General features: G+C 36.1%; 1 protein-coding gene across 1 annotated transcript in view; it reads left to right on the top strand.

Moving 5' to 3' along the window:
* Window positions 1-26,426, top strand: part of DPYD (dihydropyrimidine dehydrogenase) — a 317,439-nt gene that overhangs the window by 131,039 nt on the left and 159,974 nt on the right. The window contains exons 9-12 of the mRNA XM_085231702.1: window positions 10,325-10,432; window positions 13,626-13,795; window positions 16,990-17,200; window positions 24,890-25,074. Of these exons, the coding sequence (XP_085087828.1) occupies window positions 10,325-10,432; window positions 13,626-13,795; window positions 16,990-17,200; window positions 24,890-25,074 (674 nt within the window). The remainder of the gene's footprint in view (window positions 1-10,324; window positions 10,433-13,625; window positions 13,796-16,989; window positions 17,201-24,889; window positions 25,075-26,426) is intronic.

Consider the following 26,426-nt stretch of genomic DNA (forward strand, 5'->3'; position numbering starts at 1 on the left):
TGCCACAGTAGTAGTAACGGCGAGTTTAAGAGGAATGGCTGCGGTTAGATTTTTCTGTAATCCTCACCTATTCAGCTTTTTTCAGCTTCAGGAAACAACATTATAAAAATCAGTCTGTATTTGTAACACTTAAATACCAATTGGCTATTATACTACTGTTGGAGACCAAAAGACTTTAGCTGGTACAAATTGTCTCCGTAAACCTCACTGCAGCTTCCTTACCGTACACTGCATGAGATCTGACTGAAGATGTTATTCCAGGTTATTAATGAATTATTCCTCGTATTTCCAGAGGAAATATGTAACCATATGTCTGTAATGGATTTTCTACTGTTCCTTTGCAGAGGCCTAACATTTTCTATCTGATGCCAACTATTTGTAGCTTTTTCTTTGAGTATTTTCCTGGAGAATTGTTCCCATTTCCATATGCAGTTTCTATCAATTTGGCTTTCCAAGATCTTTTTTCCATTTTTTTTTAATGTCAAAACTTAATGCAAATAATAAATTTTATTTTCTCTTTGTAAATTCTTATTGGATATGATTATTCCAGTGTGCCAACATGACTGCCTATAATACTGAGCACATATTGTGGAGGAAATATATAATTTCTATTACCAACAACTATTTTATTATTTTCTGTTTTCTTTACTTTTTAGAACTCTGCTGCTCCTATATCCTCTTTCTTTTCCATCCAGACTATTTTGCTTTCACTTGTACATATACGTATTTTCTCTATTGTGTCTAAACACCCTTAGTGTGACACGTAGTCTCTGAGATATTAGGGTGTTTTTTTTGTATCCTTCAAGTTTACTTTTGTATCCTTGCAATTTTACCCCAAAAGAAGAAAGCTTCTTGCTTTTGCAGCCAGTTTTCTTCAACAGTGTATACTAAGTGAGAGGAACCTTTGTGGCTTTCTTCTCTTCTAGTGTTTTGCAGCGTATCACACTGACAAATAGTATCTGGCTAGTGTCTGGAGGAAACACAGCCCCCTGTGTCTTTCCTTTGGCATGTTAGTGCTAGGAACATGGTTGTCGAAGGAAGAGAGAAAGGAACTGACAACATTAACATGTCAAATCTTAAACTTCAGCATCCCTGCTATGCCAGTTCAAGGATGCTCCTGAATAATGACAGCTTGTGCCAGTGGTGTGAAGTGGCCAAATTCCAGACAAGACTAAAAATCAAATTCAGCTGTGTTGTAAGCTGCTTTGAAAGAGCTCTTTTCCTGGATGGAAAGGCACATTCTTATGTGAAAGATGGATTTGACTGAGACTACTAAATGCATTTTAGCTAGTGACCTTTTCAGATTTGTAGCCAGTATAATAAATGTTACCAAGATGACATAAGAAAGGTTAGCAGCAATATTCTACTTTATTTTTATAGAAGATGTTTCTTCAGTTACTTTGTGCTGGAATTTACAGAATTCTTATGTTCTGCAAATCAAGATGCATAGCAAACTGTTTCAGTGCTTTAAGACCTGCAGTAAACAATACAAGGCAGAATAGAACCAGAGGCAAGGTAAGCAGACTTCTGCATTCGTCCATCTCTGTGATGAGGTTTACTTCATAGCAATCTTCATATTTCAGAAAGTCTTTCACCAGAACTACTATTTAACTTGCTAGAATCCTTAGCATGACGATTACTTCAAATGTGAGTTACATTAAATATCGCTTTCTAATCTGAGAAGAACTGCTATATAGGTCACTCTGAAAGTAATGCCTTGTATATATTCCCATGCAAACTACAACAGATGAAAAGAGCACAATAACACTGTTTAATAGAGCAAATTTTCAGCTATGAAACACTATTTTTTCAGCATATTCACCACCATTAGTTGTACATTATCAAGTAAGAACCTGCATACCACTCACATAGAAATCTGCACCAGTGGAGGTGCTCACTGTTGCTGTTGCCACTGCTGAAATGCACCACCCACCCACCTCACTGTGCTCACATCCACTCTTTGGTCTCCATAGACATTCAGCAAGTGTCAATGAATGTCAATGGGTGCCATTTTTTCCTCATGGAGGAATGCAAAGACTCACCTTTGCTTCATATGCACTTCCATGTTAGACTCTGTTTTGTCAGACTGCCCCTCTGGTGTCATCTGTCACACAGCAACAACATGTAACAGAATATTGGTGGGAAGGTTCTGTATCTGGTGCTATACCACCAACATCCAACTCTGACATTGTGGACTAACATAGTAAAACAAGAAGCATTACTTTTGGAGCAGCCCTCATGCAATTATCTTCTGTTAATTTAGGACCCTGAATATTTTTGTCCAACTTACTGTTGATTTTCTAGTGTCCTTTAAAAACTTCTAGTGATACTGTATGCTTCAGTTCTGAGTTGTGCATTTAAAAAAATCTTTTGGAGAATAATTTCTCAGGTCAAACTGTGAAGTGAAAATCTCTGTGGTGCTTAACTGAATACCCAGATATTTATGATTGCAAAATTGCCGTATTCTTTCTGCAGACCTTTGTTAAATCATCCTGAGACAATGATGACTTTCACTAGAAAAATTACCTCAGCCACACTTGTTTGTTACCCCAGTAATATTCGAAATGCAGATCCCCTATATTTCCTATGATAAAACTAAGAAAAGCAATTCAGACATAGGTTATGGGGGGTTAGACTAAAGGTGAAAATCTGAATTGATGATCATAAAGCCAAATTAAGGGTGGAGTTTATATCTAATGGAGGCTAAAGTGTTTTCATTCACTTTTAACATATCTATGACATTAGTTGTCAAGCTAAACTGACTGTAGTGTAACTTCATGCTGTGAGCACAAACCATAATTTTGCAGTGTTTTATGACCAAAGCTCACAAATACAACACTAATCCTAATTTCCATCACTCGTGGATTAATTCTAAACTATCTGCTCTTCTTGTATGCAGTTTCTGATTCCTGGCTACATCTTGTGAAATTTTGGCTATGTCTAAACTGGGATAGGACAACTGGGTTCGCACATCAATTACATTATAAAAATAGGTTTGGTTCTTGCTGGTCTGACTATTCCATTCCTTTTTTTTTTTTTTTCAGTACCACTTGTAAGAGTTCAGATACTACTGCAGTTTAATGATGTAGTAAGATATCAGATGTATGGACTGTGTTACTTACAGGTTCAGCTATTTATTCAGGCATTTCTAGAAGACACTGCGGTGTGAACAATGCTGTTCAACTGACAGTGCATTGCAACAATTGTATAGGGATTTTGCTAATAAATGTGAAGGATTTTTTTTCACATTTACTCATTCTAATGTGAGGGTAAGAAAATGCTAACTCAAGTGTCCTGTAGTTCTTTTGCTTTTCTATCCTTACTTTTATTTTCTATGAACCGTTCTATGAGGCCTTTAGAAATCATTGGGGATTTACTCTTACAGACCTTGCTAGAGCACCTATTCCAAAGCAAAGAAATCATTAATAATAAACTTTTAAAAAAATAAACAGTAAAAAGAAGTTAAATTACAAAATAAATCTACCAGGCTTACAAAGAAAACAAATTTGAAAGAGCCACCTGCTGTGGAGATGAGGCAGTAATCTCAGCAGTAGGAAATAAATGGAGAGAAAAAGAAAATACAAAAGCATAGACATTAAAAAAGTAATTAAAACACTTATCTCCATCAACATACATAGCAAACAAAAAAAACCCAACCACCTAGGAAACGTACTCTATTGAACCTCACAACAGGAAATAACAAAGCTGCCACCAAAAAGAAAAAGCACCAAGCATCCACCAAAATGAGAGAGATATCATTTAAAAGTAGAGGCCTTGAATGCGTTTACTAATGTGTTAATCACTAATGGACTGACCTTGAAAGAAGCTGAGCACCTGCAGAGCATTTGCAACTTTATTGGGCATTTATTCTTTCAGAACTACCTTTAAAATGTACAGAAAGCAGCTCTTCAGATACCGATGGCTTTCTGTTCCATTTCTTATGAACAGCATAGTGTGAATTGTAACGGTGTGCTTGCTCTAATCAGGCATGTGGCACAGCTCTGGTACCATATTTGTATAGCGTGTTTTAGTGGAGTTCACATATCTAAATTATTGTTTAATATTGATCCATGGGCAGTAATTTTATCTATATTGATATGAATGAATATGGTTCATAAATAGTGTGTATGATGATGAATACAACTAGGTTCTATCATGTCAGGGGAATACTATAAATTTGACTATAAATCTACTGTTTTGATGTTATCTTTAAGTGACTACTTAAAGATACTTAAAATTCATGGTCCAATTTATGCAATTCATGAATTGTGAGATGTAGAATAAAAGTGCTTTTTATGCACAGATTCTGATCTCCATGTCCCTAGAATGTAAACCAGACTTTTTGAAGAACAGAACATTCAGAAATATTGAAGGATGCTTGTGTGTTTGGAATTTACTCGTGTTCTTTTCTGCTGTGCCCCTTCATGGTCCCTCTGACTGTATGGGATCTGTGGCTGTAAGTCTCTGGGAAGCGAGAAATGCTATCAGAAGTGTTACGCCTAAAATATTTTTATATGGAAACACGAGGAGCAAATTGGAACACTTAAGTAGGTAAAAGAGCAGGCAGATGAGACAACATGTGTACCAAAGACTTTTATTGTTAATTCAAAAGGTCACTTTCAGGAGGGAAATGGTGGATTTAGAAACTTACTTTCAGAGAGTGATTGTTAGATCTGTATCTACTGTACAGCATTTTTAAGAAACACAAATATGCTATATGATTTTAATGAATAGCTCATCAGACCATGTTAATTCCTTTCCGATATTTGTGTCAGTTTCTCCACCAGAACTCCATTGTTCATTTCCACAGGGCACATGAGTGGCCAGAACTTGCTCTTATTCGTCAGTCTACTGAAAGTGAGCTATTGCTACTGCTAAACCTGTGACACGTTATTCCTTGTGTTCAAGTTTCTTATGCTGGTTAGCAGGCTGGGTCTTGGTTTGTCTAGTCTTGGCCTCTCAGATATTGTTTCAGCAGACTTGTATTGCCATAAAAGCAGATATGAAACTAATCGTATGTTTCTTCTGATTGCATCCACTTTCTTATAAAATTCCCAAGTTCAGATTCTGACAGTTTCACCTAGTCCTAGGATCTTCTGTGCCCCTATTCTTCAGAATATTCCCTGCCAGAAAGGATAGGGCGTGTACTGAAGAGAGATCTTTATTTATTTACTGTCTGGCAGAGTTCTTCCTGTAAACATGTATTTAAAATCATATTTCGCTCAGAAACATCTCTATTTTCATAGATATGGCAAAAGGTTCAAAGATTTCCTTAATCCTATGATTTTCTATCTAATATTCCATGTTTGTTTGACATGGAAACACTTAAAAAGAAGTTACAAACTGGTGAAAGGAGTTTGATATTGGTTTTGGTTTGCTGCTTTAAAAAGGAAGAAAAAAAGTATGTGCATACATCCAATTTTCTTTGTTTTCTTTTGAAATAAATTTGGATGAATTTCTAAATGTAATGTATTTTGAAGCAGTTGAAAGATTCATTTAAAAATGTTAAAACTCAGCATCTTTGCTTTAAAAAAAAAAAGTTCTTAGTGTATTCCAAACAAATTGCTTTAGCCAAAATGAATTTACATTTTTACCTAAAACGTGGGGTTGGTAAAAACAATTCAACCAGCTCTCTGCTTGAAAACTCTCAACTCTCACAACAGTAATAGCTAAGACAATGAGTGGGAACTTTACTTGACAGAGCCCAGTTCCTCATTTGTTTACGTGATGCAGCCTAAATTATTCCAGAATGTTGTATTAATGCAGCGAAAAATGAAGCAAAAACTCATCAGTGCCTGGTGTGGGGAAAAAAAAAGAAAACTTCACAATGATGTAGTAAATTTGCTTCTCATAGGCTTTTATATATTTTTACACTTCAACTTCAGCTACTTTTTTTTTTTTTTTTTTTTCTTTTTTTTTGGCTGGAGATTTGTTTTCAGTCAGCTGCCAATGAAAACTACACTTGACCCTTTCCAAGGAACAGGACTTATTTTGGATGTCAGTTATTAAGACTGGCTGAGAAGTTCATATGAAACTGCAAATCTGCCCAAACATGTCAGATTTAAGTAATTCAAACAGTGATTTCAGGTTCAGAAGGCATTCCTGTTTCTGGGGAGAGGGGATTTGATCATAATAGGAAAGAGATACATGCTGTGCCTCTACTCCCACATCAGTTTTCCTTTCCAGACCAGGCTAACGCTTGCAGTAATAGCAGCAGTACGTTTCCTTTTTAGACTTTGCTGACTGATATGTTGTCATGCCTTGAGTTATTCAGTGCAGCAACCAAGTGGACTAGGTGCATTTCTTTGCATGCCAATCCACTGCATTGTGTATGCATCACTCTTTTAGATTGCCTTTGTATATCTCGCAGATTGACTCTAATAATTTTGTAATTCATATTTCATCTGGACTAGGGAATTGTAAAAGGGTCTATATTGTATCTCTTCAGATAGAGATGAAGAACTTGACACCTACAGTTAAGTAAATTAGCATGTATCTGTATTGTGAGAACAAAGAGTAAAATGATAAGTAGTAGATATTGTTTCTTCTAATATTTACCTTTTTGTTTATATGTATGTATATACATAAAGGATTTTAAAAGTGGATGGTTAAAGCCTGTGTTTTACAACGTCACTAGTATGACTTTAGAAATTATATAATAGGTCAGACTTGATAGAAGGACTAAGAGTTAAGGTACAGCCCACTGCAGAAGGGATTATGGTGTTTCGAGGGAAGAAAGAAGGGGGGAGGTTTTTCGTGCTAAGAGTGATGTTTCTTGGGAGATAGCTGGAGAACCTGGAGAGAGAAGGCAGGACATGGAATACCAGAGGGTCAGGAGTGGAGTTCATTTGTTTTCTATGCTATACCTGAACCACACTGGGACTGTCTAGATTAGCTTTTGAGAAGCTGAACAAGATCTACCGTGCTAGCTTTTATTTTCACAATGTTTGTGCTTTCTTAGCACGTGACGTTTTCCTGTAGCCTGTGTGTGGTTTGGATATTGGCTGCTTCAGAAGCTTGTCTCCTGGAATCAGCAGGTAAAGAGACTGAGGCTGCAGGAGCTCCAGAGCTCTGGCTGCTGTAGGCAGGGAGCTGGGCAGTAGCCTGCTGCTTCTGTACCTTTGCAGAGTACATTGAGCAAAGCCAGAATGGAATTGTAATTCCAGGCTACCTTCTTTTGATTACCCTTCAGAAGAGTTGTTCTTCAGTTTCAGTGAGGGAAATTATTATCACTAGATTTTGGTATAGGTTATTTACAGGCAGATCTAGAGCAGCAAAAGATCATTTTAGTACAAGAAATATCAAGTAATAAATAAACACTTTTAGATGGCTTTCAGGTGGATATGGAGAGTAGAGAAATTACTAACATTGGTTTTAGCCTAAAACCTAAAGGAAAGACCTCATGTTTTTGCAAGCTTTTCTTCTTGAGTGGCTCTTGGCTATTTTGTAATGCGTAAATTCCCTTTTGCTAAAGATTTTCTTTGATTCTTCTTCAAAGGGTATTTATCTTCCTTCATTATTTTGACCTAAATTATGTCTTTCATAGACGACTGTTGTTTTGTTTTGGTTTTAAATTTTATTTCTTCTCCAAAATTATTTGCACAAAACAGTATTTCTCCTCTGTAGCTTTTTTTCTACATCAAACCTTCTCTCTCCTGGGAGGCTGTTGACTATTTATCAATATTTGATCCTTCTGTAAAGCACACTTCTGTAAGGTGGCTGTTTATTGTGAAATGACATCTCTCAAAAGTGAATCTTATGAGTTTCTGATCTCTTTCTGTCTGCCTGACTTTTAGCTTTTTTAGCTCTTAGCTTAAAAAAATACATAATCTCTATTTTAACAGAACTAAATGCTGTCACTTTAAAGGCAAGTACTAAGCAGTAGTATAAGATACATCAGAATTCAGTACAACTTGCAGTGAAACTGTGCCAAGTGTTTGTAGGAAGAAGAGGAAAATTCCCAGCATTTCCTTCAAATATAGATATTGAAAAGTGAAAATGGATTTTCATGTTATTAGAATAAAAATGAAAACAGTAAAATAAATAGCAGAAAATGCCATGGATACTGTCTGAGCTTTGTTTTGTTGGTTGGTTATATTAGCCAGACTAAAAGTTGTTTGATCGAGAACACTCATAATATAAATTCTTTGATTTCAGCAGCGTTGCACTTAAGATAAACCTGAACCCTGGACACTGTAACTTTCTTTTAATTCTGTTTTTTTCTTCAACCAGTGGGAGCTGAACTACTGATGTTGTTAGAGATGGAATCACTTTTATTAGGGGGATTATATAAATGTCAGAAATAAGTGGGAAAATATTTGAGATTTTCTCCTTGTGCTCAAAAGAGGGTAGACAAAAGATAGAATGGAAAATATCTTTAATTCACTCCGCACCTCCCAGTAGTGACAAAAGTTTTTCTCCTGAAATCAAAGTGAGATTACTGTGGTAGTCTATATTTATATCAATTGTAGTAGATACACTACTCTGTCCTTTGCCTGTAGTAGGCACAGAAAACTTTTGCCAAGGTGCACTTGTCATAAGTACTTTAGCAATATATACAGGTTTTGTACATTTTTAAAGATAATTTATTTAATGGCTCTTGCATTTTAGAGTTTCAGTAGCATGAAGTATTTCTGTCAGCCTCTTAAAATATCCATTATTCATTCTTAATTAGCTGATATTCCAGTCTACATAGGAAGTACAGCATTCAAAGTTCTTGAAGTTCAGTAGAAGCATATATTTTTTAACCTTATTTTTCTCAGTATCCTGCTATAGAGCAGCACTGTTTAGAAAGCAATTGATTCATAGTTTTGTTTATCAGCAGAGATCAAGAAAGTACTCAAAACCATGAGATATTTGAAATGCTTTTTGGTTTGTAAGCCTGCCTTTTGAATTCAGTGAAGTCAAATTTCATTTTTTTCACAGAAGCTGCTGAAGCTAAATATAGACTTTTTTTTTTCCCTTGACTTATACTAACTTCATTCAAAGATGTGGAGGGTAGAAAAATTTACCCCACGTGAGGTCACTCCTGAGAAAATCCTGGGGTTCCTACAACTGAGTCTTGTTATCTTTCAGTAATGAGGCATCTTTTTGGTACTTCAGTAATAGAAAAAGGTCCTAACCATTTCGTACTCAAAATAGCATTCCTCAAAGTACAATCCTGCTTTGCAGTTTGTGCTGAAGCAGTGTTATTGAGGTTTTCTACCAGCAGCCAATATATCTCAAGCGATGAAAGATCAGTGCTGCCATCCATGTCTGGGAATGGAGGGAAGTACGTTACTTTGTTTACTCCATTTCTGCCTACTGGTTCTAAGGGCTCCTTGGTTACTCTGTGTTTTCCAAGAAAGAAATATTGACATTTACTCCGCTTCAATATGTAATTATTAATTAGCATATTTTCATGGGAATATGATTTTTTTAAATTTAAATGTGAAAGACAAAGCTATGTTGAAAATACCCTAATTTATTCCATTTGCAAGAAAAAAAGTTTTAACTTCTGTGCTGGCTGGACAGTTTTCTGTGCTGTATAATGTATAAACAAATGTATAAACAGCAGCACAAAGCCTGTCTTTGACAATTGGAAGATACTTTTTGCTATTTTGTTTTAATCAAAAGATATTTGTTTCTTTCATTGGTTGTGAAGAGAATCACTGTCTGTATCCTACTGCTTTTGGATAAATTTGTGCTGTTAATTAACTACAAAAAAATGTCAGCAAATAAGGACTTCAGGGTTTGGAGAATACAGTCAACCACGACAAAAAAAAATGATGATATACAAGTAGTCAGAAATAAGAAATTTAAACACCATCACCACTCATGCCCCATTACAAATAAATTAGGCCATTCACTATTGCCTCGCTTGTGTTACCTGGAAACTAGCTGTATTGAATAATACCTCAAAACAAAGGGAACAGAACTGATACCCAGGAGTTTGAGTTGTGCATGCAAGTAAAGCTATGTAGGAAAAGTTTATGAGAATCATGGTTTTCCCAGTAGCTTCTCTCCTTCTGCATCTAGTATGTTCTGTTTTCTTTAACCCTATTCTTTGCATTTATTTAGGTATGAGTTAATCTGAGTGCACAGGTTATTCAACAACCCTGTTTTCTAATGCCGGTTCTATTAACAGATCAACCATTCTGTGTGCTGCTGACAACAAATATGATGCTGCTGTCATTTGTGATGTTCTTTGTTTGTTTGAACATCTGAGGTTTTGTAGGACTACTTGTATTGTGTTTACTTTTGAGAGTGTTCATGTAATGTGAAATTTTTTTTGTTATTGAAATTTCCCTGACAGTTCTGATCTACCTTAAGATATCTGTTTCAGGTTTACCAGAACCAAACAGAGACAGTATATTCCAAGGGCTGAAAATGGATCAAGGGTTTTACACATCAAAAGACTTCCTACCTTTGGTAGCTGTGGCAAGTAAGCCAGGTGTGTGATACTTTGCTTCTGTTATAAACATATTCAGTAAGTCATTAGCAGCTCCTGAGGTATCAAAATGCACAGGTGATTATACAGCATCGCATCCACCTACACAGCACCTCCCTGTAAAAAGTTCTGGGCCAAGGTTTTCTCCTGGTGAGCTGCAACCTCGGGAGAGTGTGGTAACTAACATCAGTTCCAGAGACTGTAAAGCAAATAGTCATATAAAATATAAAAATCTATGAACCTGGCTATCTATTACTCACAATAAATTATGTTTGTTATATTGAATTGTATTCTATAGATATAATAAGCTTCTCATTTGTATGTATTGATATAAATAAATAACACATGGTAAATATAGGATGGTCTTGAAAACTGATATTTAAGCATTGTTGACCCACATAAACAGCTACTTTGTACATTGTTGATAATTTGTTTTACTTGTAGCACCATTATCCCAAGTCAATCATGTGCTGAATGTTCGCAATCACATTTAAAGGGTCAGTAGTTCCCTACCCAAAAAAACTCAGGACAGCTTTAGTATGATAGGAGCTAGACAGGTATACTGGCATCAAATGCAGCCTTTTATGCTTTTACAGATTTGTTTCGAGTGCAGAAATGGCTGATTTTTCTACCCAGGGAGTATAGATACTTTTGGTGGCTCTGAAAGTGATGTCATAAGCTCTGGAAGGATGGATGACATGAGACTTGTGATTTTTATGCGATATTCACTCAGTCTAGATTCTCCAGTATGCTGATAAAAATAAAAGTTAGTTCACATACAATTTTCTGGTTATATATATATGTGTGTGTGTTCTTAGTGTAGTATGTGGTTTTATGCAGGTGACCACATATTTAACCACATATATACCACTTTCATCTGGAAAACGTTTTTATTTGAGCCATTCTGAAACTTCTTTTAGCATCAAATAGGGTTGCCTGCTTATTTAGAAGACTTTATTAGTGTGTTAAAGAATATGCCTCCTGTGGCAAAGTATTCTGCATGCAGAAGTAAAGTTTATTACTCCATTTTATACAAAATATTTAGGAAGGGAAATTCTGTGCCTATCCCCATCTATCTCTCTGCTGTTTCGATCAAATGCTTTTTTCTATGTATGTTCTTAAGCTCAGTGAGCTCAAATGAGTTGGGAGAAAAAGTTGCTTTTTTTTCTTTACCTTTCCCTTTTTTTTTTTTTTTTGAAAGGGTTGTTTAAAAATGAGACAGGTTGAGAATATACACTTCAAAACATTTTTTGATTAACAAAAGCAAAGCAAGTCTTTAAAAACAATTCCCCCTCATAGTAATATGACTAAAGATACTTCATAGAATTCTATATACATACACACAAATAGTGTACTCAAAGGTATCTGCCTGAATGAGGGTCTATAAAACTATGATCTGCATCTTTTTAAATGCTGCAATGTAGCATTCCCAATTTACCAGAATATGTAATTATATTTTTTATATTAAGTCTAAAATAAATATAAAAAGATAAACTTTGAAGAATAAACTTTTTTCTGACTAGCAGTAATAGATTGCTATTTAGTGTGGTTTGTTAACGTGGTCTCTCTATCTTAATTTTCCTAGAGTCTGTTTGCTGCTGTAGTCAACTCTTGCTCTCTAAAGAACAAACTTTTAAAATATAATATTTTATATAATATATTTTTATATGTATTGTATATTCTGCTCTGTCCTCAGATTTACTATGACATTTCTCTGAATGATAAACTTACCCACTTTAAAAAAGACAGTACTCTGCATGCTTGTTATACTTTCCTCCAAAGAGATTCCCTTGGTAAATACACAGTCATTTAACTTGTGAGTGGCTTTGTTACCATTAGCTTATATTTCAAATTCTTGTTTCACTGCATCCTTCCAGCCTTCTGAAAATACTCAGAAAACTGAGACATGGGCTATTGGAGAAATAAAGAACAAAGTGGACAAACACAACTGTTCCACTCTAGGCTATGTTTGCCATGGCATTTTGAGCTGCCATTCCACTCTTGCACTTGTTTTTTTTCTGTTATTCTGTGTGCAGTTTTTGTGGAGGATTAAATTCATTAAAAATAAACCTGAGAAAAAAAGTTTAGAGAGAATTTTAGAATAGGAAGCTTATTAAGTAAATGGCAAATGCAATTCCATATACATGGGGAAAATGATAGCATTTGCCTTATATCAAGCATTTTACAAGCGGAGAGAGGATATATATTTCTAATCCATTTCTGTGTTTAAATTACAAATTATTCAATAAAACAGTAGTTTTGTGTTTCTGTACAACTGAGAATGTTGGAAATCTGCTACTGCTGTAGCAGGATATTCAAGTCACAGTGCAATGATTATACGGTTAGTTTCTCCTGACTGAAATTATCACAGGCTGGTTGAGAATGTAACATTATATTGTTTATGGCATTGTCTTTAAATTGCAGTAGTTTCCCTAATAAATAGTTCTACTTAAACTGATAGCAAAGTGGAATTTAATGCAAAGAATACACCGAGTGAATCCTAAAATACAAGCTATGGGTAACAAATACACAATGTCAACATTCTCTGCATGTAACTTTCTGCAAAGACTTTGTGAAAACTACTGTAGATCAACTATTTTTCCCAGTGCAACTTTTAGAAATTAGTATAATAATAATCTTTCTGCCTGATGTTCAGCTGTCATAGGGAATAGTTTCTGAGAACCACATCAGCATAAATGCCTTACAGAGAACTGTGACTAAGGGGCTAACTCTGAGAAGCTATCATCCAAATCTATCAACCACTGAAAAGTTTTCTAAAAAAAAACAAACAAACAAAAAAAAAAACCAAGTGATATTCATAATGAGTTGGGTTTTTTTAAGCCATCATGATACTGAGTCTGATATATGAGAAGCTTAATTTTTGAATAAATGCATATTACAATGCCAATTTCTACCCAAAAGGACTCACAAAACTAGAACTGCATCATTTGTATCCTTTCCAGATAGAAAGGTGCTGCTCCTTAAAGTTCTGACTATAAAATTATGTATATGAGCGTATCTTAAAAATGGGAGTAAAACTGTCTTTCAGTGAAGCAGAATAATTTGATAGTGACACTCCATGCTTAGAAACTGTAAGATGCAATTTTACACTGCTTTGAGTACAAGTACCTTTTGAGCTGTCAAGCAGAAATGGTTTCTCATACTTGAAAATGGGGTTTTTCCTTTCATCTTTCAGGGATGTGTGCCTGTCACTCTCCATTGCCATCAATACATGGAACTGTGATTGTACTTGGGGCAGGAGACACTGCTTTTGACTGTGCAACATCTGCTTTACGCTGTGGAGCTCGTCGTGTGTTTGTGGTCTTCAGAAAGGGCTTCACTAATATCAGGGCTGTCCCAGAAGAGGTAAAAGTTAAAAAGCACTATTTATAAAAAGGAATAATGGTTGTTATTTCTGCTGAGCCTGAAAGTGCGGTGTGGGTACTTAAAAGATATCTATTAAAATATTTGTTTTTAAAAATGCTCTTAAAATGTGTATAAACATTTATTTAAGCTCTAAAGCTCAGTTTATGTACTCTTTGGAGAAGTCACTTCTCTGTTGTACCCTGTAAAGTCAGAGAGATGCCTAAAAAGGGTAAAATTTCCTGTAAAGTAGAAATCTGTAAAGGTCTGAAAATCTTGGAGGCACCCCAGAGAGATCCATGTGGCATTTGAGTATTATAGGTAGCTCTTCAGGTCCAAGGAATGGACTTTATGGCTGCTACCTAGTGAATCTCAGTGATCTTGACATAGCTCAGGGAGTCTCTAAATTCTTGTAAGGAAATTACTTGTGATGATTTTTTGTTTGAATCACTGCCAATGGCAGTAGAGAGATGACATTAATCACATATTTCAGTGTTCAAACTGATTTTTAGTTTGGCTTTTCACTGTGGCATTTATCAGGACATCTGCAAATTCTGAAACTGACTACACCTCCTCAATTTATCTGTATAGCAAGAATTTTTTTTTTTTTTTCTGGTTAGATTTACTTATTTTGATGCTTCTTTCATTATAATTTTTTTTGGTATATCCTTCATACTTTTGAAAGATTTTACCTAGTAGTACCTCAGTTGCGTCTTTAAAAAAGGATTTATTGGAATTTGATAATCTCTTTTCAAGAAGGTGGACATCTTAGAGATCTTATGCAAAGTGGATGGAAGAGGAAAAACAAAGAACAGATGTTCTGAAGCATAATTATGTTTCTGTTGCACTTAAAATAAGACATCTAAACACCGTGAAATTACTGAAGTAATTGTAGCAAAGATTCATGCTATTCAGATTCTTCCTCGTTAAGAATCAGCTGTCACTCTGAACCCAAATCTTTATTAGCAGCCTAGGTCAATTCCTAAAAGCTATCAATGTTCATGTTATCACATCATACAGCAGTTTTGAAAAAAAAAAAATATTAAAAATAGCTTTGGCTAGTAATGGCCATGCTAGAATGATGTCAGGTTGAATACTTTGTAAGATATTACATGTAAAAGATATAGATTTACATTATTTGTCAAGTAAGGACAATCAAATACTGAAGTCTCTACTAAGGCATGCTGTTAGACTTTGGTAATTTTACCACATCAGAGAATATTAAGTATTGGCTGTCGTGCTATTATATACACATGGTATTTGGCATTTGATAATAAACACAATCATAGAAAACATAATTTGGATCATGTGCTTAATTAATGCTATGCCTCTTAAAGCATAGACAGTTGCAAAAGGTAGGTCTTCGGTCCTCAAAGAGGTTATTCAAAGTGACAAGGAAGAATAAGATAATCAGAAAATCACAGAATTGCAGAGGTTGGAAGGGACTTCTAGAGATCAAGTCCAACCATACTAAAGTAGTTACTCTACAGTACAGCACACAGCTAGTCATCCAGACAGATCTTAAATATCTCTAAAGAAGGAGACTTTACAACCTCTCTGGGTATCCTGTTCCAGTGCTGTGGATTCCAGTGTGGAATTTTCTATGTTCCAGTTTTTGGCTGTTGCTGCTTGTTCTATCACTATACACCACTGAAAAGAGTTTGGCCCCGTCAAATTGCTTCCCATGCTTTAGATATTTATAAACATTGATAAGATCCCCTCAGCCTTCTCTTCTCTAGGCTGAACAGATCCAGATTTCTCAGCCTTTCCTCATATGGGAAATGTTTCAGGCCCTTTGTCACCTTCCACTGGACTTTTCTAGGAGATCCATGTCTTTTTTGAACTGGGGAGCTAGAGTCAGATGCAGTACTCTAGATATGGCCTCACCAGGGCAGGGTAGAGGGGGATCATCAACTTCCTCAACTTACTGACCATGCTCGTTTTAATACATCCCAGGATACCATTGGCCTTCTTGGCCACAAGGGCATGTTGCTGGCCAATCTGTTATCTACCAGGACCCCTAGGTCCTTCTCTGCAGAACTCATCTCCAGCGGGTCAGCCCCTAACCTGTACTGATGCATGTGGTTATTCCTCCTGTTTATTATCCTTTACCTCCTTTGCCAGATTAAATACCCAGTGGGCCTTAACTTTCCTCATTGCATCCCTGCAGGCTCTGGCTATATTCCTATATTCTTCCCAAATGGACAAGCTCTTTTCCCACTGTTCTTGGACCTTCTTCCCTTTGAGTTTGTCAGTGAACTCCTTGCTCATCCATGGAGGTCTCCTGTCACTTTCTCTAATGTCTTACTCTTAGGGAGCTACTGATCTTAAGTTTAGAAGAAGCAGGATTTGAGTGTCAAACAACTCTCATGGGCTCCCTCTCCTTCCAATGCTCTAGCCCATGGGATATCTCTAAGAGGGTCCCTGAAGAGGTTAAAGTTGGCTCTCCTGAAGTACAGCAATCTTTCCTGTTGCTTTGCTTCTTTAACATGAGATCCTGAACTCCACCATCTCGTGATTGCAGGATCCTAAGGTGCCTCCAACTTTTACACCCTCAATGAGCCCTCCCTTGTTAGTAAGAACGAGGCTAAGCGACACACCTCTCTTCATCGGCTCCTCCACCACCTGTGTTAGAAAGTTATCTTCAACACATTGCAGGAATCTCCTGGACCATGCATGCCTGGATTGTTTTTTATCCAACAAATATCAGGGTGATTGAAATCCCCCATAAGTATCAGTGCCCTGGACCACAAGGCAACTTCCAGCTGTTTGTAGAAGGCCTCATCAATTTCCCCCTTCTGATCAGGTGGCCCGTAGTACACACCCACAGCAGTGTCACTGGTATTAGCTTGCTCTCACCCACAACCTCTCCATGTGATTGACTTTCACCCCCAGGTGGAGCTTGGTACATTCTAGTTCCTCTGTCACATAAAGAGCAACTCACCACCTCACCTCACCAGCCTGTCTTTCCTAAAAAGGATGTAAATGTGTCAGAAAACCATTTGCATTGCAAATCTAACGAATGCTACTGTCTAGAAACTGATTGATTGAGTAGCACAGAAATCAGTATTAGGATGCCTATCAGTATAACATACTCAGTGCCTTCTGCTTAAGAAGAACGTGTGGTAACATCTTGAGTGAACTTTTCATAAAACTTATCATGTTTACTTATTTATTTCATTACTTCTACTCTACAGATGGAACTTGCAAAAGAAGAGAGGTGTGAATTTCTGCCTTTCCTCTCACCTCGGAAAGTTGTACTTAAAAATGGACATATTGTTGCAATGGAGTTTGTTCGAACTGAACAGGACAGTGATGGAAACTGGAAAGAAGATGAGGATCAGGTTGTTCGTCTGAAAGTTGACGTGGTGATCAGTGCCTTTGGTTCAGTTTTACGTGATGCTGAAGGTAACCCTGAGTAATGCATTTCACAGATACTAGTTGTTGTTTTAGCTGCAGCCATTTTGTGTCCTTTGGCGGTTTTGTGAAATGAGTCTTCAGGAGATTACAAAGCTTGTGACTCAGTCCTTTCAACAGAATTTTGTTCGCCCTTTAATTATACTTCTTAGGACAAAACTAAGAGTATGATTAACATCAGTGTTCTGTATGTTACTGACTAGAACAGGAACCCAAATTAGAGGTACAATTGCTCAGTATGTATCTTGCTTTCCTCTCAGTGCAAAAGGGATAACAAAGAATACTCCTGGGGATTTCTCCTGGGCTCACTAATTAACCTTAGAGAAACTCATTATACTACAACTTCAGACTGGACTGATCTGATCTCTGAAACCTTTTTAACCTGTTGAATTAAGAATTAGTTAAGAATTAAGACAGATTCGTTATTCTGGTTTAGCCACTCCGAGCATCACTCACTTCTTATACATACCCAAGAGGACTGTGGCTTCTCTCATACATGCAGGATTTGTTAAATTCTTCTGTGCTTTTCTCGGTATGTCTCATTGTTTACTTGTACTTTATAAACTTTGGTCTTTAAAAAAAAAAAAAAGAAAAGAAAAAGAAATAAAAAGGGAAAGCATGTACTTAGTTCAATAATAAGTATAAAGAAATTGGTAGGTAGATGGCCTTTCAGTGTCTCAACATATTACTCAGATGCAAAAGAGAGCAGAGGAAAATGAGTTCAACTAAGAACATGAGAACTGAGCAAAGCTCAGTCTGTGTTCTCTCACACAGGTTAAAGAGTTCAGATGCATGTATCAAAGGTGACTTGAAAGTAAAAACAGATGAACAATTTTAGAATGTTTGGTTGTTGATAATTTTAAAAAGTCCTCTGGTTTAAGTCTTTGGAAGGGTTTCTATAGCCTCATGTGATAAATCAAATATTAGTCTATGCAATCAGTTTGTTTCGTTGTGATTCATAGAACTTGTGATAAAGGAGTGATTCTGTTTTTCTCCTACATTGCAAACTGCTTCATCTAAAAGGGCAAACTTTATTGTGTTGCTTAGCCATGATAATGTGCCAGCCTTGTATTTTCTGCTATGCATTCACCCTCTAAATGACATGTGAGGTTTTTAAATATGAACACAAAATTTGAGGGGAAAAAAATCATGTAGCAATCTGATCATAAAAGAAGAGAATTGTTGCCCTTGGGGAAGAGCAACACTCTTCAATTTCAGAATGTATTTCTGGTGAAACTGCTATTAAAACGGAAATCAAATTATAAAGAAAGAGGCAGGAAATATCAGCATTTGTTTTGTACATTGTGAAAGTGAAAAGACTAAGACTGGAGGGAATAAAATACTTACTCTGAGCACACCATTTCAGTTACTTTTAAACCTTCATTTTTTGCCTAAGCTGGTCTAATGAAAGTTCAATTTACTTTTCACCATCGAGCTGAATTACAACCAAATCTTCAGACATATACAACAAAAAGGAACGACAGCAAGACACATGAAAACCTCCAGATATCTTATATTCTTAATGTCTTTCTAAAAGGCATCATATTTTTGTATTCAAGGGATGGAAATATTCAGATTTCTCCAATAAGAGTTTGAGGAGAAAACACCAGAAATATTTGCTCAGGACGTTGTCCAGTTTCAACTCAGTCTGGCTTTGAATTTGATCTAACTTTGAAGAAAAGTTTGGACTACATGATCTCCAGAGGGCCCTTACAGTCTGAATTTTTCCATTTCTAGATGACTCGTATGCATGTTGAATAAGCATGTTTTTTGTTGCACATGCAGAGTTCTGTCAGTGATCTAATTTATAAGGCATCTCTGGCAATAATGGATGCTGGTATAGGTGGTATAGTATTGGTGTGGGTTAAACTAGTAGGATTTGTCTATTTCTTGTTAATAATGTTTAATGTTGATGTTACTGATGTAAGAATAAAGAAGGTGCTATGAGAATCAAAGGGAATGAAATGAGACTTAGTCCCTTTTCAGAGAAGTGTAGGACATTCTTTGATATACCTGTTTTGCTTAACACGGCACAAAGACGCATGCACTGCTGAACTGAGCAGAAGTGGTCTATAGGTTAGAGAGCTTTTTCTAGTATATTATCCTCATCAAGCTGTTTCATATTCTCTAGTGTAGTAACTATTACATTTCCACCAAAAATTCCATGCTCTCACAGTAGATGCTTAGTCTTTTTCTTTTTTCTTAAATAATATGCTAATTGTGTTTTTAAACAACAGTTCAGTAAATATTCATCCTCCCATTGGAAATCACATAAATGCATCATTCACTAAAAAGAAATCAGTTGTAAATCCGTTTTATGCTCATGAAGTTGCTAATAGACAAAGCAGGAGTGTTGCCCTCTAGGCTGCTGTAAGATCATTGGTACTTTACTGAAACCAGTTTAAAAAAAAAAAAAAGGTTAAATCAATTTACTACAGATAGAGTAAAAATAAAGTTTTTCTTTGTTGTTGTAAAAGGATTTTGCAAGCACAAGCTGCTTTTTTAATTATTATTACTGTTATTGCATAGATTGCCAAACTCTTCAACCATCATAACTGATTAACATAAATAACAGATGAAAGAAAATTCTGTACCCTTTCTGATGCTCCAGCTTTTTTGCCTGCTTTATTATTTTGGAGGCCTGCAATGTATTACTGAAATATCTCTGGCAACATTCTAAATTGCAGCTAATCAACATATACACATGTAATGCTAATTACATCCTAGTAGTGCATACAGCCTCAACATCCTATTCAAAACAGGTCTAGTTGATTTTAAAGTCTAAACTTTGAGTACTTTTTGTTTGTTTGTTTGTTTGTTTTCTGATAAGCAAAAGGGAACAACATTTCGGGACTGCAAAATTTTGCTCTGGAACAAATGTCTTTGTTCTCATATATTCTTGTATATTTATGTGAAGAACCTGGACCTTATGTAGAGAACCATGACAGAATTGTGGAAAATAGTACACTTGATCAGAATGTGCTCCAACATGGAGTGTAAGACAAGTGTACTGTGTAGAGACTGGCAACATACATTCTGTGCAGCAAGCTAGTGACAGGCAGAAAATAGTTGGCAGCAGTCTTTCAGTAAGAGCCTCTCCCAGTATACTTGGGCACAGCTTTAACCAGTTCAAGCACTTTTATTCCTGTTTCAGTACATTAGTGGGGCAGAGATGATGGGAAGTGTGATTGTCTTCCTTTGTCTTCTGGGCCTCCAGACTGGGCAGCATCAGCAGTTAATGAGACTGTTGGTGTGTGTGATAGTTACAGTTTTACATTTCAGATTAAGAAAGATACAGAGTATTTGTATTTTTCTGAAGTAGTGCTTCTACTCACTGTAAAGGAAGTCTGTAAGATGGATATCAAAAATAACATTAATGAGCTACTAAAGCTAAAATTACAGGAACTTATGAAATTGGTTAAACATAAAAACCATTAAACTGTTTATTGAAGCTTCACAGATATACTGCAGCTAATGAGCATTTCTGCTATTTAAATAAGCCCAAATTGAACACACATTACATGGATACATAATTAGTCATGGCAGTCAAACACACAGATTCACTTTTAAAGCTTTATTTGAGGAATCTTTTCCATTTGATTTGTTTTGTTAATTAAAATATTTTTTCTGTATTCACTTATATTTTAATATTGTTTTTGCAAGCACAGTAATTTGCTGCTGCTTTTCCATTTGTGTTTATTTGCTCTGTGAATATAGCAAATAGAGAATATATATTCAGAACTGTCCTTTTGTTTGGTATTATTTGTGTTAGCATCATTTGATAGCATTAGAATAATTCAACTGTATGTTTTCATCCAGAAAGTTTATTTCAAATTACAGATGAGGGCTGTTCTGAAAGTAATGCCTCCTATGTTACTAGGTTGGCCAACGACATCACAGGCAGATGTTGGTTGTATGACAGCGGAGGCTGAACCTTCCAACAATATTCCAATGTATTTTGTTGCTGTGTGACAGATAGCAGTATAAGGGCACTCTGACAAATTGACATCTGACATGGAAGTCCATATGAAGTAAAGGTGTGCCACTGAATTCCTCCATACGCAAAAAAATGGCACCCACTGACATTCGTTAATGCTTGTTGTGCATTTATGGAGACAAAAAAGTGGATGTGAGCACACTGAGGTGGTGGGTGGTGAATTTCAGCTGTGTGATAGTGGGTCACCTCCACTGGTGCAGACTTTTATGAGCGGTTAATGCAGGCTCTTCTTCATGGCTGGCAAAAATACACAGCTAATGGTGCTGACTATGTTGAAAACTGGTGTTTTGTAGCTGAGAATTTTCTCTATCAAATAGTATTGTTTTGCTCTTTGTCTCTGTTGTGTTTTCCATGGAAATAAATGGGATTTGTTACATTCAGAGGAACTTATGTATAATATCTCATCAGGATATAACAGAGAAGGCAACAGAGGCACAAGATTGCACTCTGAATTTTGAAGAAAAAAAAGCTGTATTAGTTTGGAACTTTAAAGAGTGTATGATTGAAAGCATTAGAAAGACACTCATCTCATTACTCTGTCCCAAACAGAGCACCAACAAAAACAGAACGCTTGTTTTTCAATGGCAAACAGCATCTCAGAAAACTTATTGCCAGGTTCATCTCCTTACAAGCTCAGGATTGGCTCCAAGGTTCTTTCTCACACCTTGCAGATGCTAAGAAAAAGCTTCCACTTGGGAAGACCAATGTTCTTCCCTTCTTCTTGAAGGCAGTGTAGAAAGTATCCCTTAAATTGTCCTGGATATAAGATCCACGTTGTAAGGACATTAGGAACTCATATAAGATGCCTTTGAATCATGTCCTTATTTTTACTTAACCTAAATCTTGGAGATTATAAGAAAAACAGAAGGAAATAGCTGCTGGATACCATGTCAACCGTACCACAAGGGAAATGCGCTTTCTCATTTTTTAGAAACACTGAAATCAGGCAGATAAATCCTCAGTCCCTAGGGGGAGGTGTTTCAAGCAGATGCATGTTGGTCTTTTTGGCACTCAAAAAGCTTTTGATATAATTATGGCCATACAGTTATTTTAGGACAAAACAATCCAAAGATGAATTTGAGAAAAGCAGCGGATCTAGCCGAAGTAATACCCATTTTCCCCCCAAGATGAAAAGAAAGTAGTAGTCATAACTTTTAGTTGTAAATAATTCCCTGCGGAAAAACTACATCGACAGTAGTGTGTTGTCCTCTAATACACAGACTGTGGTTTGGTATTATCTCAGAGAAAAAAAATATATAGTCATCTATCCCAACCCCAGTACCAAACCCTGCTGTGGCAAGTTTTCCACTGTGATTTTTTTTTTTCTTCTGAACATGTCTTTACAAGTCTGAATGTATTTGACTTGTGAGAACTGTCTAGACCACATGCTGAGATGGCACCACTGCAGTCAGTAAGTTATCCTACGTATGGCTGATTGACGATTGAAAGTTGTCTTGATGTACAGTCTGAGACATAAAGAGGAAGTTAACATATTGATCTATAAATATTACTGATGTATAATAGGACTACTGTCAACAACTACAGGCACTTTCCTTAAAAAAACAAAAGCAAAAACCCAACCCAACAAACTCATTTCCAGACTGAAAAGTCTCTCCCTCTGAAGGTTCTATTTGGTATGACCTTTCAATAATTTAAATATTTTTAAAAGAAGCAATTTCATAACTTTTTGATTCTGCTACTAGGCAAATATTATTCTTGCCAAGTTAAGGCAAAATTCTGCAGGGTAGGAGGGATTGTGCAAGCAGTACGTCTTGAATATAGATTAAATGCTTCTGCTTTCAGCTTAAAATTGTGATTCTGCTTTCTGAAGCAGATGAAAAAAAATAAAATCTGAAATTTTGGGTTTGAGTCTTATGGACTTGGTGTTTGCCAAGGGTAAGAAGGAGAGCGTAGGTGGGATAGGCAGATTTAAATGTTTGTATCTTGCTTTTGATTTTATTATTTTGCCCCTTATTATACACAGCTCTCCTCTTTGAAATACACTTGTGATATTTGATTTGGAGATGGAGGGAGATGCAGAGCTTGGGAAGAAAATTCCATCATGACATTGTGTGAAAATGTCTTTGAAGGTTGCAGTAAACCTGGGTGTACACTGGGGCAATAGTGTGAATTTGCCCTTGTGTTGGTGTAGGAGAAATATTCTTGTTTTAAGCTAGCAGGTTTCTCTTTTACATATATGACAGCACAAGAACATCAGTTTAATTGACCTTGGCAATCTGCATCTGCTAGTGGTATGTCCCTGAGGGACAGCACAGTTTTAAGCTGCAATTTATGGCAAAATCTTCAGTTCCTTTAGACTTAAAGCCACATAAAAATAACTCACTCTGATACGTGGCATCAACATCTGCAGAAAATATTTATTGAAAATGTGATTCTGTTCATGAAGCTATTCTGGAGTGTCTCAGCGATAATAAAATAATGTTAAAAGTTGCATAATCAAAATCACATTAAGAAAGAAAGATTATTTTTAAGATAATTTATTTGTAGTCAGTACTATTTGTCAAACTGTCTGATTTTTTTAGTCATTACATCTACGATGTTTTTAAGGACAACATTAGTTCACACACAAAATGCTTATATATACTATTTACTGGTTTGAAAAAAATTAACGTACCTTGATGATCTAAATATTCAGAAATTTCAGTGAAAAATGATCCAGGAAAGATCATCTTTGTGTAAGCATTTTATTTTTATTGTTTCTATAATTTCACTCTTTATATATGTGTGCTTCAAATAGAGCCTTAATTTCAGAATGTTCTGAGCTTCAATATCAATACAGTGTGTTTTCTATTTTATTTTATAATGTATCTTTTTCAGAAAAAAAAACAAAACAAAACTTTAAATCAATATACTTTTTCAAAACCGAAGCTGTCAAAGCATAACATTTCCTGGTAGGGAAAATGTTGCGTATAAAAGTTTTCTATCAGGTTTGATAATGACCTGTGGAAAAGTAGCAGTGTATCATTTCTGTTGTGAGCATTAAGAAATGTGTGAAGTAAATCCTGAATGAATTTCTAACAACCATAAACATTCTTCTTTGGCTTTAAACCTCAAAAATCATATGTGGTACGTTAAGTTGTGCAGGAGTTAATATGTTAAGTTTTCAGGTGAGAAGCATGTTGATGTGGAAAGTACAGTACAAAGCTATGGGTGGAGGGGGAAAAAAAATTCCTTTGTTGGCATTGTTCTTAGCGGGGTTTTCAGAAGCATTGGATTTTTTTTTCCCTTGGATGTAAATAATACTGGTGTGAAAGACTTTGTAACTTCTGGGGTACGTTGTTTCTTTTCAGGGAGAGGGCAAAAAAACACTAAAAGCAATTATTTCTTGTAGTCAGTCACTTCTTGTGACTCTTGTCTACTTGTATTTTGTACACACGTCTGGTTTTGCAGGCACAGGAACCGACCACTTACTGATGTTACCAAAGAACTGTTCCATATAGTAGATGATATTCTTCTGAGTTGTGCTACTATGTACCTCTACTATCTCAACATAAATGTTTTTGTATAGAAAGTAATTTTTCAGTTCTATCATAAACTCACATTTAATTAAGTGAAGAAATTAGACCTTGGAACCACTTTTCTAATCAGAATGTATTTAAGAGATTCTGGCAGCATTTTTTTCTTTCTTCTGTTAACATATTTGTCCTTCATTTTAATTGCAGTCAGAGAGGCCATGGCACCTATCAAGTTTAACAGATGGGGTCTTCCTGAAGTAGATCCAGAAACTATGCAAACGAGTGAACCCTGGGTTTTTGCAGGCGGTGATATCAGTGGTCATGCTAACACTACGGTGGAATCAGTAAATGATGGAAAACAAGCCTCTTGGTACATGCACAGATACATACAGGTAACTATTTATTTATTATAAGTTAAATATGCAAGTCTTGAATCTAGGTTATTTGGTGATCTGCACATTACATAGTCATTCAACTTAGATTGCATACTTGATTTTGAGGAGTTGAATCCAGCTCTCTTATATTATCCTAACGTTGAACTCTAAAAAACTATTTCTGAACTCCAGCTGTGAATTCCAGTCAGAGAAAATACACAGTGCAAGTAGAAGTCCTGGTTGGTAATTGGGAAAAAGGAAGTGAGTCCATCATTATTAAAAAAGTAAAATATCTCAATATTGCGTGAAGTAAAAAATAATACTGCCACCATTTTTGGAGTATATATTAACAGTTTACAGAGAACTCCCGTGATCTACATGAGAACCAGAGTTGGCTTTACTGAGGCTGATCAAATGGAAACACAAGACAAAATAGTCACTGAATGCGAAGAGGAAAATAACACAAAAGAGAATTTATCTGAGTAATGAAAATATAAGGGGTACAGACTTGAAAAACCTAGTAATTGCTAGCCATTCCTTTTCTAGTTGAGGAGAGAGCACTAACTGTAGAGGAGTTGTCAGAGACAGATACAGCCCGTGTGCAGACAGCCAGCTGACAAAGACTGTGTTCATTGTGTAAGGAACTTTTTAGAAATACGATACATGATTCATTCTTCCACCAAAAGAGAGTTGAACAACTGAAGTTGGGACTGTAACAGCTCGATGTCTTTCTCCCCCATCCATCTGCTCAGAGCCTCTCTGATTGCATGTTTGTGCAATTTCATGCTGTTGGGGTCTGATTTCACTTCCTAAAAATACTTCAACTGAAAGCTTGTTGTTAGTATCTGCACATATTTTTTTTCACTTGATCTAAAGCACTATTTGTGTCCTGGCTTCTTCAACTCTTCGAAAATGCTGAGTGTGAATCATCTTTAAACCCCAACCTACTTGCTTAATTTCTCACAGTGAATTTGGGTAACTGTGACACCAGGACATCTCCTTTTTGTCTCCTTCCTCTTTAACCCCTATAAATACAAATATCACTTGAAACCCCTCCTTTTTCGTGTTGCTTCCTCCTCAAAGCTTTCCTCAAAAAACCATGACCCTTTTTTTCTTTTCCCCTGGTATGTATTGAATGCTTTGCAAGAAATCTGAATAGTCTGGCTTGAGAATTAGAATTTTAAAGCAAGCAGGCTTGTGATATTAGAGAATTTCCGTTACCTTTTGCAGGTTTCAAGGCAGCTTATTCGACCTTACAATCTCACCAGGAAGCTAATGGGAAATCCTTACAGCAATCTTCACAGGAAAGTTTCCAAATGTCAAGTGTCACCTTTCCAGCTGTTAGATGAATGGGTAGCCCAGGGGCATTT

This window comes from Meleagris gallopavo, chromosome 10 (genome assembly GCF_905368555.1).
Source record: "Meleagris gallopavo chromosome 10, MGAL_WU_HG_1.1, whole genome shotgun sequence".
NCBI classification, from domain to species: domain Eukaryota; kingdom Metazoa; phylum Chordata; class Aves; order Galliformes; family Phasianidae; genus Meleagris; species Meleagris gallopavo.